Source organism: Aspergillus pseudoviridinutans (assembly GCF_018340605.1).
Source record: "Aspergillus pseudoviridinutans IFM 55266 DNA, scaffold_4, whole genome shotgun sequence".
Classification (NCBI taxonomy): domain Eukaryota; kingdom Fungi; phylum Ascomycota; class Eurotiomycetes; order Eurotiales; family Aspergillaceae; genus Aspergillus; species Aspergillus pseudoviridinutans.
In genome coordinates, this window is record NW_025091284.1 from 2,412,089 (window position 1) to 2,424,244 (window position 12,156).

At 50.3% G+C, this 12,156-nt stretch overlaps 5 protein-coding genes across 5 annotated transcripts; all 5 read right to left on the reverse strand.

Moving 5' to 3' along the window:
* Positions 1-315: 315 nt before the first annotated feature.
* On the reverse strand, positions 316-1,068 carry Asppvi_006257 (uncharacterized protein; the record flags this gene model as incomplete). The annotated part of the gene is made up of 1 exon (XM_043302162.1): positions 316-1,068. One exon carries the CDS (start codon positions 1,066-1,068, stop codon positions 316-318), a length of 753 nt encoding a protein of 250 aa, XP_043158097.1.
* Positions 1,069-1,270: 202 nt separating this feature from the next.
* Positions 1,271-2,752, reverse strand: Asppvi_006258 (chitinase-3-like protein 2; the record flags this gene model as incomplete). Its single annotated transcript, XM_043302163.1, has 4 exons — positions 1,271-1,580; positions 1,641-2,247; positions 2,319-2,605; positions 2,676-2,752. 4 exons carry the CDS (start codon positions 2,750-2,752, stop codon positions 1,271-1,273), a joined length of 1,281 nt encoding a protein of 426 aa, XP_043158098.1.
* Positions 2,753-3,680: 928 nt separating this feature from the next.
* Positions 3,681-5,285, reverse strand: pigc (phosphatidylinositol N-acetylglucosaminyltransferase; the record flags this gene model as incomplete). The annotated part of the gene is made up of 2 exons (XM_043302164.1): positions 3,681-4,858; positions 4,937-5,285. The coding sequence occupies 2 exons, from the start codon at positions 5,283-5,285 to the stop codon at positions 3,681-3,683; spliced, it is 1,527 nt and encodes a 508-aa protein (XP_043158099.1).
* Positions 5,286-5,734: 449 nt separating this feature from the next.
* Positions 5,735-6,982, reverse strand: Asppvi_006260 (uncharacterized protein; the record flags this gene model as incomplete). Its single annotated transcript, XM_043302165.1, has 2 exons — positions 5,735-6,905; positions 6,972-6,982. The coding sequence occupies 2 exons, from the start codon at positions 6,980-6,982 to the stop codon at positions 5,735-5,737; spliced, it is 1,182 nt and encodes a 393-aa protein (XP_043158100.1).
* Positions 6,983-8,592: 1,610 nt separating this feature from the next.
* Asppvi_006261 (pantothenate kinase) lies at positions 8,593-10,231 on the reverse strand (the record flags this gene model as incomplete). The annotated part of the gene is made up of 4 exons (XM_043302166.1): positions 8,593-8,905; positions 8,966-9,470; positions 9,537-9,819; positions 9,962-10,231. 4 exons carry the CDS (start codon positions 10,229-10,231, stop codon positions 8,593-8,595), a joined length of 1,371 nt encoding a protein of 456 aa, XP_043158101.1.
* Positions 10,232-12,156: the final 1,925 nt, after the last annotated feature.

Here is a 12,156-nt window from a genome sequence, read left to right on the forward strand (position 1 = left end):
ATCCGATCTCACTCAACTCTGAGCGGGATAATCAAGACGGACCAGCCATCCTGATCCTCATTCGGTCCGATCAACGAACCACCGCATCACCATCACAAACAATGCGACCTCCATCACAAGTCAAGAATTTGGTGAATCTGCCCACATTCGAGCAGCGTCGCCCTCAGCAAAACCAGTCGCATCAGGGCAGCGCACCACTCTCCCTCGTAGAGACAGCGAGAAGAACTGAGACGCATCTACAAGCTTCTCCATCTTTCCGTTCAGGTACCGTCACCGGATCAGATCAAAACTCAAGACGATTGAATTGAACTGTCATCAACGCTTCCGCTCCGCAATCCACCATCCTCTCTCCAGTACAGCCCTCTTCTCTCTCTCCCTCCTCGCCTGCATCAGACATTGCCGCTCCCGGCCCAGAAACCGGCGCCTGTCGCGCCCGCGCTCGGGATACGCCTCGACGGTCCAGGAGCGGGCGATGCGCTCTGCGATGGCCAGGATGCAGAGGGTAATGGGGAGGAGGGAGAAGAGCGCGAGGGCGAGGAGCTCGGGGGCGTATTGCGAGAGGGTGTGGGCGCAGAGGTGGGAGGTGTGGAGGGTGTGGATGTACGCTTGGAGGATTTTGTCGGCTGGTTGGTTGGTCTCGTTGTTGTGGTGGTGGTCGTTGGGCTTGAGCTTGAGCTTGAGCTTGAGCTTGTGGAGGTTGAGGTTGAGGTTGATGAATGACCCGTGGGAAATAGAGCTAGGTTGGATTTGTGATTGTTTTTCATCTGAGTGGTTTTGTGCGAGGATTGTCTGTTGCTGCTGTTGTTGGTGATATTCAGGGTGTTGGAGTTGGTGTTGCAGCTTGTATACTTCGGTGCCTTCGACGGGAATGGCGATTGGTAGCCCCAGGCTTAGGGGGAGGAGAAGGTAGACGAGTCTCATCGTTGCAGCGTGGTTGCTGGAGAGAGAGATGCATATGCCATCCTGCTTGCCTTGAGGTCCATGTCCTCTTAAATTGCTTAAAGCGATAGCAGGAGTGCTGCTGGTCTCTGCATCATTGATGTTTGCGGATGGAATGGCGGCCACCATCCCGACCCCGTGCCGCGTCCCGTCTCCGGATTGGTCAATTCTTTCTCTACCTGCTTCGAACATACGACGACGGCTGCTTCTACGGACTATCTATCTACCTACTATGGACAGAGATCAATACGATTTAACGCGCAATCAGATTCTAAAGGTATTAACCCTTGAAACATGGCTATACCCCTTCTCCCAAAGTATGAAGTACCGACTATTGCCCAAGGCCCTTCTGCATCTCCTTCAGATGCTCCCAGTTCAGAGTATCCTCACCCAGGCTCCAAGCCATGACACCACCCACCTTCTCCGCTGTCACAATGTCCTTGAACTTGCGATCGATTATCTCAGGAGTATCCCAGGTCCAGAAAATATTGGCCGTGCTGTCCCAGTAGTACTGTCCGCCTGCCTGCTCATCCGTCTTGCCGTCCTTGACAGCGCGGCGCCAGGAATCGGTAACGGATATGCCCTTGCACTCGCCATAGTCGGAGAGACAGCCTGCCTGGCAGAAGTCGTCGCCGGTGCCGCTGTTCGAATTAGTCAAGCCCAGAAGCGTCTTGGTAGAGTTGAGTAGGGAAAAAACATACCAGTTTCCATACTGACTGCAGCACGAACCAGACGGACACTTGGTCCCCTTGGCATAACCACAGGTTCCATCCGTGGAAGTCTTCAGATTATCCGGGGGAGACGCCATGTTGCCCTTCTCGAAGGTCAGGGCGCCAGATTTGCCCGTGTCCGATCCATCGGGGTTCTCTAGCGTCACGACGGCACATCCGATCGGGTGCTCGGCGCAGTCGCTGTTCGGATCAGTCGTGAACCACTTGGCATAGTACGCGAATCCCAGGTTCATCTTCGCCGTGTCGAGACCGATCTCCTTGTACGCCTTGATGGTATCCAGGGAGCCGGCCACGCTGGTGTGGTGGTTTGTGACGTTGTCGCGGCGGTTCATCAAGTCGTACGACATGACGTTGACCATGTCGACAGACGACCAGATCTTGGGTCCTTGCTCCTTTGTGAAAGCAATCATGTCGCCGCGTTTGCCGGGGACTGCGACGGACAGGAGCTTGTCCTTTCCAATGGCGTCGCGGATAGCCTCCAGGAAGAGCGGATACGCCTCGATCTCGCCGGTTTTCTGGGAGTTGGGGACTTTCCTATAGTCCTCGCCGTTGCCGCCGGGGTATTCCCAGTCGATATCTACCGTCGCCTAGTGTGAGCACTGCATATGCCTTTGATGTGGGTGGTTCATCCCGCAACTTTTGACTTACCAACACCATCGAAGCCCAGATTGTTGAGCATCGTTGCGACATTCTTCGCATACCGGGTTCGAGACGCTTCGTCTTTAGCCCCGTCGGAGAAGCCAGAGGTATCGCCCCATCCACCAATGGCAATCATGACCTTGGTGTCGGGTCCGAAGCGCTTACGCATCGTCTCGACAGTCTCAAAGGGAGTGAACGAGGAGTCGGTGTTGAACTGCTTAGATGGGGCGAAAGCCATGATGGCGTGGGTGATGGCCTGAGTCTGGTCGCTACCTGGGAGATCAACAGTGTGGTACCTGAATTATTAGTCTCGTCGCGTCAATCTCTTCCTGCGTTGATTGCAGGAAGTCTAGGTAGGCCTCTTACTGATCGATGTACATGGCAAATCTCGAGCCCATGGCGGCCTGGACAGCCATCAGGCTGAACACGAGGGATTTGAGCATCTTGTATTGAGCGAGTTGGGACGGAAAGTGCTTGACGAAAAGAGTGTCAAAGAGGAAGAAAGACGACAAGCAGAAGCCCACCGAGCAGACTAAAGATGGACAAATCAGCCCGAGACAAACCACGCAAGTTCGACGGCTCTGAGTTGTGCCAACTTTGGCAAAATCCTTCAGGGTGAAATATCAAAGAGAAGAAAGAGATGCATAACTCGTGAGAGCTAGTTATATCCTGAAGCTAATAGTCAAGCGGCCCCTTCACAGTGGCTTTGCTGGCTTCGCCCCATCAGCAATCACACATAGTAACAACATAATAAACATTCCCAGCCCCAGCATGATACAGTGGAGAAGCAGAATGCCTCCTAGGGCATCCGTCCCCAATGCAAGTTATTCAAATATGCTTCACCATTAGAAATATCTGATGTCAGATGCAAAGCTGAAGCATACAATGAAACAAAACATGATGAGACGCTCCAGCCCCAAAGCAATGATAGCAATCATCTTTGACCTCCCTTTGAAGCAAGAATGCTGCTGAGATCGAATCCGGATATTGTTGCTTCCACTGCTGTCCAGATGGATTTCTTCTCAAAACAGTAGCCTCCGCCTCTGGTATGCTTGTCAGCACATTCCTGGGGTTGCGGTATTCGACGCGCAAGACGGGAGAACAGTGCGCCGAGCATGAGACCACGAGGCATTACAAATTATTGTCCAAGTTTCTGCGCTACAGAAGAACTGGCTTGTGAAGCCTGTCACGAGATTATGGTCCTTACGGAGTATTAGGTACTAAATATAAACGTCAAGTAGAACACCAAATGGGTATCGTATCTGGGGCCGGAACACCACAACAAGCTCAAAGTAGAATATCACAAAGTAGATTGACTCATAGACAACGGGCTCAAGGCCAGTTCCCAAAAGCCCGCAGTCTGGCATTGAGCTAATCCCACTGCCGCCGGATAATCGGCCGCGCTGGGTCCCAAGGCCCTGTCACCACGTTCTTGTACTTCTGAAGACTGATGAGCCACCAGCTACATCCCCCCATGGCAAAAGCCGTCATAATACTTCCTAAGAACGACCCGACCACCGCGGCGGTCCACCCTCCTCGCAAGGTCATTCCGACGGCACCCCCGGCCACAATGACCAGCGCCAGCGTCAGGAGGACATGGCCCGTCCAGGAGGTGTGCCGTAGTTGCCGGCGGAAGATCGGGAACAGTCCAAAGACTTCAATTGAGAACAACATCAGACTGAAGACATGGGTTGTAGACGGCAGACGAGACGCGAGGACGGTCGATGCCATCACAGCCGCATTAGTGGACAGCGAAGCCGGGAATTTGGTGGCGCCCGCGCCTTCCCCACTTCCATAGTCAAAGGAGAATATATTCATGAACAACAGCCAGCAACTCATCGCCCAAATTGAGTCGCTGGCGGTCGACTTGGTGAGAGATTTCAGGATCGGGCTGAGCCCCAGCAGAGAAAAGTAGATCAGGAACGCCGACTTCACAGTCGAGAGCCGTTGGCGATTCCTCGACGAAAGTAGCAAAGTCTCGTCGGTGACCTGGGAGCCATGGTATAACTGCGTATTGCTGGGGCCACCATTGGCCTGAGGACCAGGCGAGCCAGGATCAGACGGGCCATAAGCCTCACCACTGAATCCTGTGCTACGTCGCCGCAGCAATTCGCCAGGTTCACCGCTCGACATGGTCAGTCCCAGCCCGTGAACCTCGTTCTCTCCATCCTTCGGCCCAACCGGTCGCGATGCAGCCCCCGACGACGGATTGACCGAGCTCGCTGCTGAGCTCGAACTAGAGCCATCGTCCCCGTCCGGAATTCGCTCCGCATTCTGAGTCTGTTCGGCATGATGCTCTCTCCAAACCCAAGAATCCCAAAGGATCCACCCCATAGCCGTTCCAACACTGCCCCAGCAGACGACAGACACAGGGCTCACTCTCTCCTGGACAATCCCAACAAAACAGCACACGAAGATCGCCACCGAGGAGACATGCTGAACAATCACTGTCGAGTCAGCCACTAGAGGCCAGAAGTCGTAGGGGCGCACGCGCGGGTTGCGCTGGAGATGGTCAAGAAAGGTTTCGGTGTCGGTATAGTTGTCCGGATCTGTGGCCATGCCCGTCAGCATCTTCAGTTTTCTGGCAACTGGATTTTACACCCATAAATTTTCTGGTCAAGACTTACATGACTGCTTCACCCAGAGTAACTTCTTCCATGCCCCTTTTCGTCTCCTCCGTCTGCTCGGGCCCCTCACTTTGCGCTCTTTTAGACCGTCCGCGCCCGGAAAGGCGGGCTGCTGTCGCAAAGCAGCAGCGTTGCCATTCAGCGCTCGGAGTGAGTCATCGTAGTTTGCATTCGCAGTCCGACCTCTTAGATGGGCCGAGGAGAAATAGGCGTCTTCTGGAGCGAGCCGTGTAGGGTCTGGAAGCGCCCGGTGCTCTTGTGGAGGCTTCAAGCTGCTTGTTCGGTTGGGGTGAGTCTCAACGGGGACGGGCGGAGGGATAGGGGGAGGTGAGCCGGGTGGAGGAGGCATCGAGCAGACGCTGAATTCATGCTTGGAGCATGGTTAGCAGCAGTTTCTTTGAAGGAAAAGCTCGCTCGGTCTTCAGGGGACCGAAACGGACGCCAAACTGACCGGAACGCGCAAGCCCACGTGGTTAATTAGTCATTCTGCCATCAACTGCAACCTTAGTCCCAGCGCCTATCTCCAATAGAGAGACGAATACTTTTTCCACAAGTGCAAATTCTCTGGCCCCCTAGAACGATTGATATGAGTTATTCAATGATTTTGGCCTGATGTACATTCGGCATTTATGAATTTGTGAAATAGTATTATGTACTTCGAAGCATTGGCTAGAAGATACTTGAAGAAAAACTAATTGATATGCGAGGTGATCTCGACGCGCCCATTCCTTGGTCGTCGAGAAACTTGGACAACCGATGACCTGATGCGATGGGACACAAATGAGTTCTAAGGCCTCCTCAAGGTTCTAGAACATGGTTCACTTCAATGGTAACTGTTCCATCTTCTGTGCTCTTGCCGTCCTTGGCGTGTTTAATGAGAAGCTCAAACTCACCCTCGCTGCCGAAAAGAAAATGTTGCGCCCGCTCAGACGATACCTGGCACGAAAGAATCTTGACGTCGACATTTTTGTCGAATAGTCGGAAAAATGTCCGTGCCTTGTCGAAAAGATCTCTCCCGGTCTTGCATTCGTCTAGGGGAAAGGCACGAATAGCGCCCGACCTGTAGGAGACAAGCTTGAAAGTCACCTTGGCCGGGTTGGTTGCTTTGACCGGGTCGGTCGCCTTGCGAGTTCTCACTAGGGTAGTAGATGTTTGTTGTTGGAGCCTGCGCCTCTTGGCAATTGGTACAGTGACGTTTTCCTCTTCGTCCTCTTCGGACGATGATGAAGCGTCCGAGGATTCTTCTGCCGATGAGTCTGTTTCATCAGATGACTCTGAAGCATCCCCAGAGTTCGAACTGCTGGTCGCGACCTCGCGCTTGGGGCGGCTCACCCTCTTCCTCATTTCCGGCTCCTTTTCTCGTTCCCGCTCTTGTCCCCGGTTCCGTATGCGCGGCTGAGATGGAGCCGTGGCTACTGGCAGGGGCCTCTTCTTGATACCCTCACCCTCTTTGTCCAGATCGGGGATTGTGACCTTCCAGACATCCTGAGAGTAGGCGATCTTCTCCGGCTTCGGAGCAAAAACACGAATGGCACAGCATTTGGCCTCGAATCCTTTGGTCACACCCTGCCACGCGATCAGGAAACTTCCGTGCTTCGTCCAGTGCGGCCAACGGCTTCTGACCAGCTTCTGCGGGAAGTCAGGCGAATGCAGCACGAGGACCGAGTACGCGCACGGAGAGAGGATCTCGAATTTTGAAAGTTCCAACTCCTTGCCCTCCCGGTCAAAGACCTTCCACTTGTACGTTCCTTTGTTGTTTGCATATGCGCACCGCGGGGGCTTACGACCATTCTGCTTGTGCCATTCTTCGAGGATGTCAACGAGATGCTCGGGCATCGGTTGCTTTGGACCAAATTCTGGTATCGGGTTGATCTTAACTGTCCGACGAGAGGCCTGCTCATCAGTATCCAAGGCGGATAGTGAAGGTTTCCGCTCGTCGTCGGAGTGAATATCTATTGCGTCCGTAGAGCTAAGATGTCAGGTACAGATGTTAACGCGTCTGCTCTTACGTGTATGCATTCAATGCCATACGTACTGATCCGCCATGTTTGCGGTGAAGGTCAAAGGGCTTTGTCGGCTAGAGATCTTGGACGAAAATGCTGTGCAACCGGATAGAGAAGAAAGAGGATATATTAGGAGGAAACGAATGTACAAGAAAAAATGAATGTACTTGAGAAAAAGGAGAAAGAGTCGCTGGGTTCTGGCGTGGTACAAACTACAAACAAAGAAACTTGGGTGGTTTGCTTCTATTTCAGGTAGCTGCTCCAACTGAAAGCAAAAAAGAACGTCCTCTCAACAAAGAGCGTAACTGATTGGCCCAACTTAGTCCTGGTACCTTTTATTTATGGGGCTAGGTCTTGTGTCTGACGATCCTTCTAAAGGAACAAAATGGCGAATATTCTGCTGTTTTTTCCAGGACTGTAGAATGACATGTGGTAAAGTGGTTTCTTAGGTAGTTTGTCATTTTATCTGTTATTTTGTTATTTTCTCATTTTACCCTTAGATACAGTTAGCTTACCGTCTTGGAGATCAGTGGGGTTTCAAGCCTTGATATCCGATTAAGTTGATTTAAGTTACTCCTCCAGCTGATCCAGTTGGCCCAGTTCGTCTGCTTAGTAGTTAGTTTGGTTAGTCTGGTTGGCTAACGCACCACGGATGGATTTCGGCAAGCTACATACTAAGGTAAGGTAGTTCGTACTACGTAGCCAAGTAAATATCCCATAGCGTCTTTCGAAACTCACTAGGCACAATCTGCTGAAAAGTGAATTTGAGGTGCTTCGATCCTGAACAAGAGATTTGTTGTTGTTTACAAGAGACTCATGTCTAATATTTATATAGTCATCCATTATCCACCCTTCAAAAAACAGCATCTGAGTTAAGGTGATTATGTTGATGCACGACCGTTGTAAATCCACTTAGATACTTACTCATGGCTGACTGTAGTAGACTTACAGTAGATAGGTCCAGTTTGTCTTAGTGAGATGCAAGGGGCTTCTGTAGAAGACTGATCATGAACGAGCAGTGAGATCGATCACAATATTATGCCACTCCTATTCATTATTACTGTGATATTAAGCACCGCAAAAGAGGCCATGACCACCTTGGGACTTGAAGCATTCATGACGCAAGAGTCATCTATAAATTAAAACTTAGAAATATCAGCCTCAGAAGACGTCAAGTTCCCTCTAAATGTGATCAGGCAGATATGCTGAAAGTCTATTTCAAAAGCAAGCGGCCCAAATAAGGATAACAAAGGCAGTTTGTGAACAGGACAGGTATAACTGTAGTGATAGTACAAGCAAATGTCTAGGATGATCCAAACTGTATGGATGCAGGTAAGTGAGAGCAGGTGAGATTCATTCGGCTCACTTCAACATAATCTCGATGAGGCCGGCAGAAAAGAATACAAGCAAAAAAATATCATAACACAAGTGATGCTGTACAAACGCTCACAGATGATGGTCAATGAGTATGTCAGAGGATCGGAGAGAGTGTTTCAGTTAACAGAACACTTCCAACGAGCAGCGTCAATCGTCAAGGGCTTGCAATGTATGAGTAACTCAGGCGGCAAAACGTCAACAGACGGGTATCAAAAATGAAATGAGACAAGCAGATGTTGGTAATCCAGATGGGCGTGAGGAGATGGGCCCCTCGAGCTACGTCGAGGTCAACCCTTCTTTCTTCAATTGAACGGCTTCCTTTGCCGCCTGGATCGCGGAGTTTGCGTCATGTATACTATTTCTCCGACCCCAGTTCTCTGGTTGCCTTCTGAGAAATGCGCCAACAGCGCCAAGGTAGCCTTCATGGCGGAGGAAGTAGCCTTGTTTCTCACCCTTGGACCAGAATCGGATGGCATAAGACAATGTATTCATCGTCTGGTGATGGCCCCGAATAAACGAGCCTCCAAAGTATATGTGCTTGACCTGGTGCTTCTCAGATTGTAAGTAGGCAATCTGCCCGATGTTGTTACTGAATACTGTTAGCGCCGACTGCTCATTGGTGGGCCATTGACGACAAACACGAACATACCTGATAGCATACAGCAAGCTTCGGCTCATGTCTTCATGGCGAAACTTGACTTCACCATTTTGTTTCTCAGAGCCGCCATTACAGAGGCCTTCCCCATCCTCCGCATGCCGCTCGGCAGCATTCTGTAAACGAAGCACCTTGCCAAAAGTGCTAGCGATGGCAGTGCTCTTAAGTCCGATCTTGCTATAGTCCATGCCATAGATATCGCCAACTAACATGTCCACCCCACTGTTGTCGCCCCGGTCCGCCATGGCCAGCATGTCGTCAAAGGTCCGAGCGCCGGTCAGCAACGACATCAGGCCCCAGAATGTGCCACCGCCAAGGTGAGTACCACCCACACGCTCAAATTGCTTTGGGCCGGATACTTTGATCATTGATACTCCTGAACCGATGTTGACTAATAGGTACGGGTAAACATCCGGTCGGGCCTCGGCAAACTGCATCGGCTCGGCTTCGCTGTAGGTAAACACTTCATTGGGAATCTCGGTAATGAAGAAGTCAAGGCCTGGGGCAGAATTAGGTGAGTATTCGCTTCTGAAATGCGAAAATTGAGATAATCCAGTAAACTAACCTGTTATGAGGCATTCCATTTCGTCTTCCCGTATGATGTTCACGTTCAGCGTCTCTTTCAGCTTATCGTAGTACTTGTAGGCGCCTCCTCCCGTAGCAACGACACACAGCTCATCTCTAGAGGGGCCATTGAGTCTCTCATGTTCCTCTTTCAATTGCCGGATGAAGTCAATGCACAAATCGATCCGGTGAGTCTCGAAATTGATGAAATTCAGGCGACCACCGTTGTAAGGAGAGTCCAATTCTCTGGTAAAATATACGAGTTTCGCGAGCGAGCCTCCAATCTATAAATTTTGCAAAAGTAGAAAGGTCAGAGAAATTTCCTTTTCATTTCGAGGTATGCGCGTGGTCGACTTATTTTTTGTTCGAGATTGCGGGGTGATGATTCTGCGGGGAACCGCGGAAAAAAAAGAGAGAGGCACTCACATCGACAGCGACATGGCTCACGAGGCCAGTATGATGAGGGAGACGGATATCCTGGCTCTCGTAGTGAACGCCGTCCGTTGATGACGCGGGACTTTTCGATCGAGGCTCTTCGTCAACAATGAAAGCACCTTTGACGTTAATCTTAACAGCTCCAGGGTTGGTGATAGCTCGTTCAAGCTGGACGGTTGATTCTGTGAATGTATTGGTCCTACGCCTAGGCGCGACCGCATCTGAGCCGACCGAATTGGACTTTGGGGAGGACATGGACATGGTGAAGTCTCAACAACTGTGAGAAAGGGGAGTGATTACAAGCTCGGTGTCATTATCCGCAGAAGCTTAAAAAACACTGGTGACTGCGGTCGCCATTTCGGAGTAAAGGGACGCCGTGATAACCACTACAGCGTATATCTCCTTCTGCCCGCTTTAGGTGGTTGAGGAGTGGAACCAAAGTTTTAGTAGGGTAGTACTCGATGGGGCGGAGCATCCCAGTCCTTACTTCCGCGGGTGCAACTGCCACCGAGCTGTAGATGGATATTGTCGGAGAGTTGCTGAATGTGAAATGACATTTGTGGCGATCATACAGAGTAGTGATGGATGTGTTATGAATGTGGTCATCTCCTTCCACTGCTAGTTAAGTGACGTCTAGGTATCGCTGATTGGTCTTTCATTGAAGGCCTGAGGCATCAAATCAGACCACCTACATTCCTGGCTTATTGGATTGCATAGGAACTTCCCAATCTAAGTCGGGATACCTCAGTTGATCCTAAGCAGCGTGGGAATTGTTTTCAGATTCGACGAGAATCTGATTTGCCTAACATTGTGGCTAAAAAAATAGTCCTTGTCGGTCTAAGTTGAAGCAACTGATGGCAGCAACATATAACTATAAGTGTTCGCCTCAGGATATATCGGAAGAAGCAGCTATCATGCTACCTCCAACAGATCAGGAACATTCATGATTCACACAAGATTTCTTGTCTGTTATATTCAGGTCCCAAGATAAGTCAAAGAATATATGCAATGAAGATATTTGGAGGCACAGAAAGACGAAGAGTAACGCCAATTGCTCTCGCCTGCAGGACTGAACACCGTACTTTGGTTTGCTCCGCTGTTTGCTGGAATACTAAGGCACCTGGTAGCAGACGCAGACCAGTCATAGGATTAGCTGTACGCATACGAGGAATACAGGCTGGATTCTCCTGGACTCTACCGTATTGAATGCAGATCGAAAATGTTGAGAAGAGCCAAAGACATACCAACCCGCAGGTAAACGAAACAGAAGGCTACCTGCATATCAGATGGAGGTTGTCAACGTTTGGCAGATTGACAGCTGCCCGATTTGATTATCTATTCTTTCCATCCTTCTGCTGCCCTGAATTCTTCTATGTATAATACCGATTGTCAGTGTAGCAGAAAAGTCTGCGGAAGCATCAACCAGCTATGGTGACTATGAGGAGCCTTCTATTCCTCTATTTCCTTATATTCGCAGTATTTCAGGATCTAGTACAGGGATTTGGCTCCCACTCTTTGAATGTTGCAAAGCTCACTGCGCTAGCTATATTCCTGACTTACACATTGCTTTCAACAACTTCCCTTGCCTCCTCCAGGTGCTCCATATCTTACACTCTAGTAGTAGCTCTATCTTCTTTCAGCCTGCAATGCTGAACAATCGTATTCAAACAGACACAGAGCACCTGACAGAAGAGAGACCCGCATCACCAGGACGCATCAGGTTGGGTGACGGGTCCGCTTAGTCGGCGACTCTGCTCTCTACTATTCCGGTAGCTTCTGTAGCTTGTGTTTGTTTTGATTTCTTCTATCTCCCATCCTTGTCTGAGAGAAATTTTATGTCCTTCTTTCCTCCTCATCTATCCTCTGTGAACAAGCTCATACAGTGCTCTACTCTCTGCGTGGTGATCATCATCAGTCTCCTGATAGTCTTCTAACTGTGACAGTAAGTGGTTTCTGCTGGGTGGGATTTCTCCCTTTGCTTTGTTTCGCTCAGTTGTCCCCTCTCCTCATATCTCTCTTATCATCACCTTGTATCATCATTTCCTACTCTGCCGTGCATTGCTTGTCTTTCCCTGTAACCAAGTCCCCTTCTCATATCTCGAGCAAGCATTGAGTGATTGGCCTCTTTGGTTGTGTTTTATAGAGGTTCTCTGACAGCTGTACGCGTTCTAGGCTCCCATACGCCT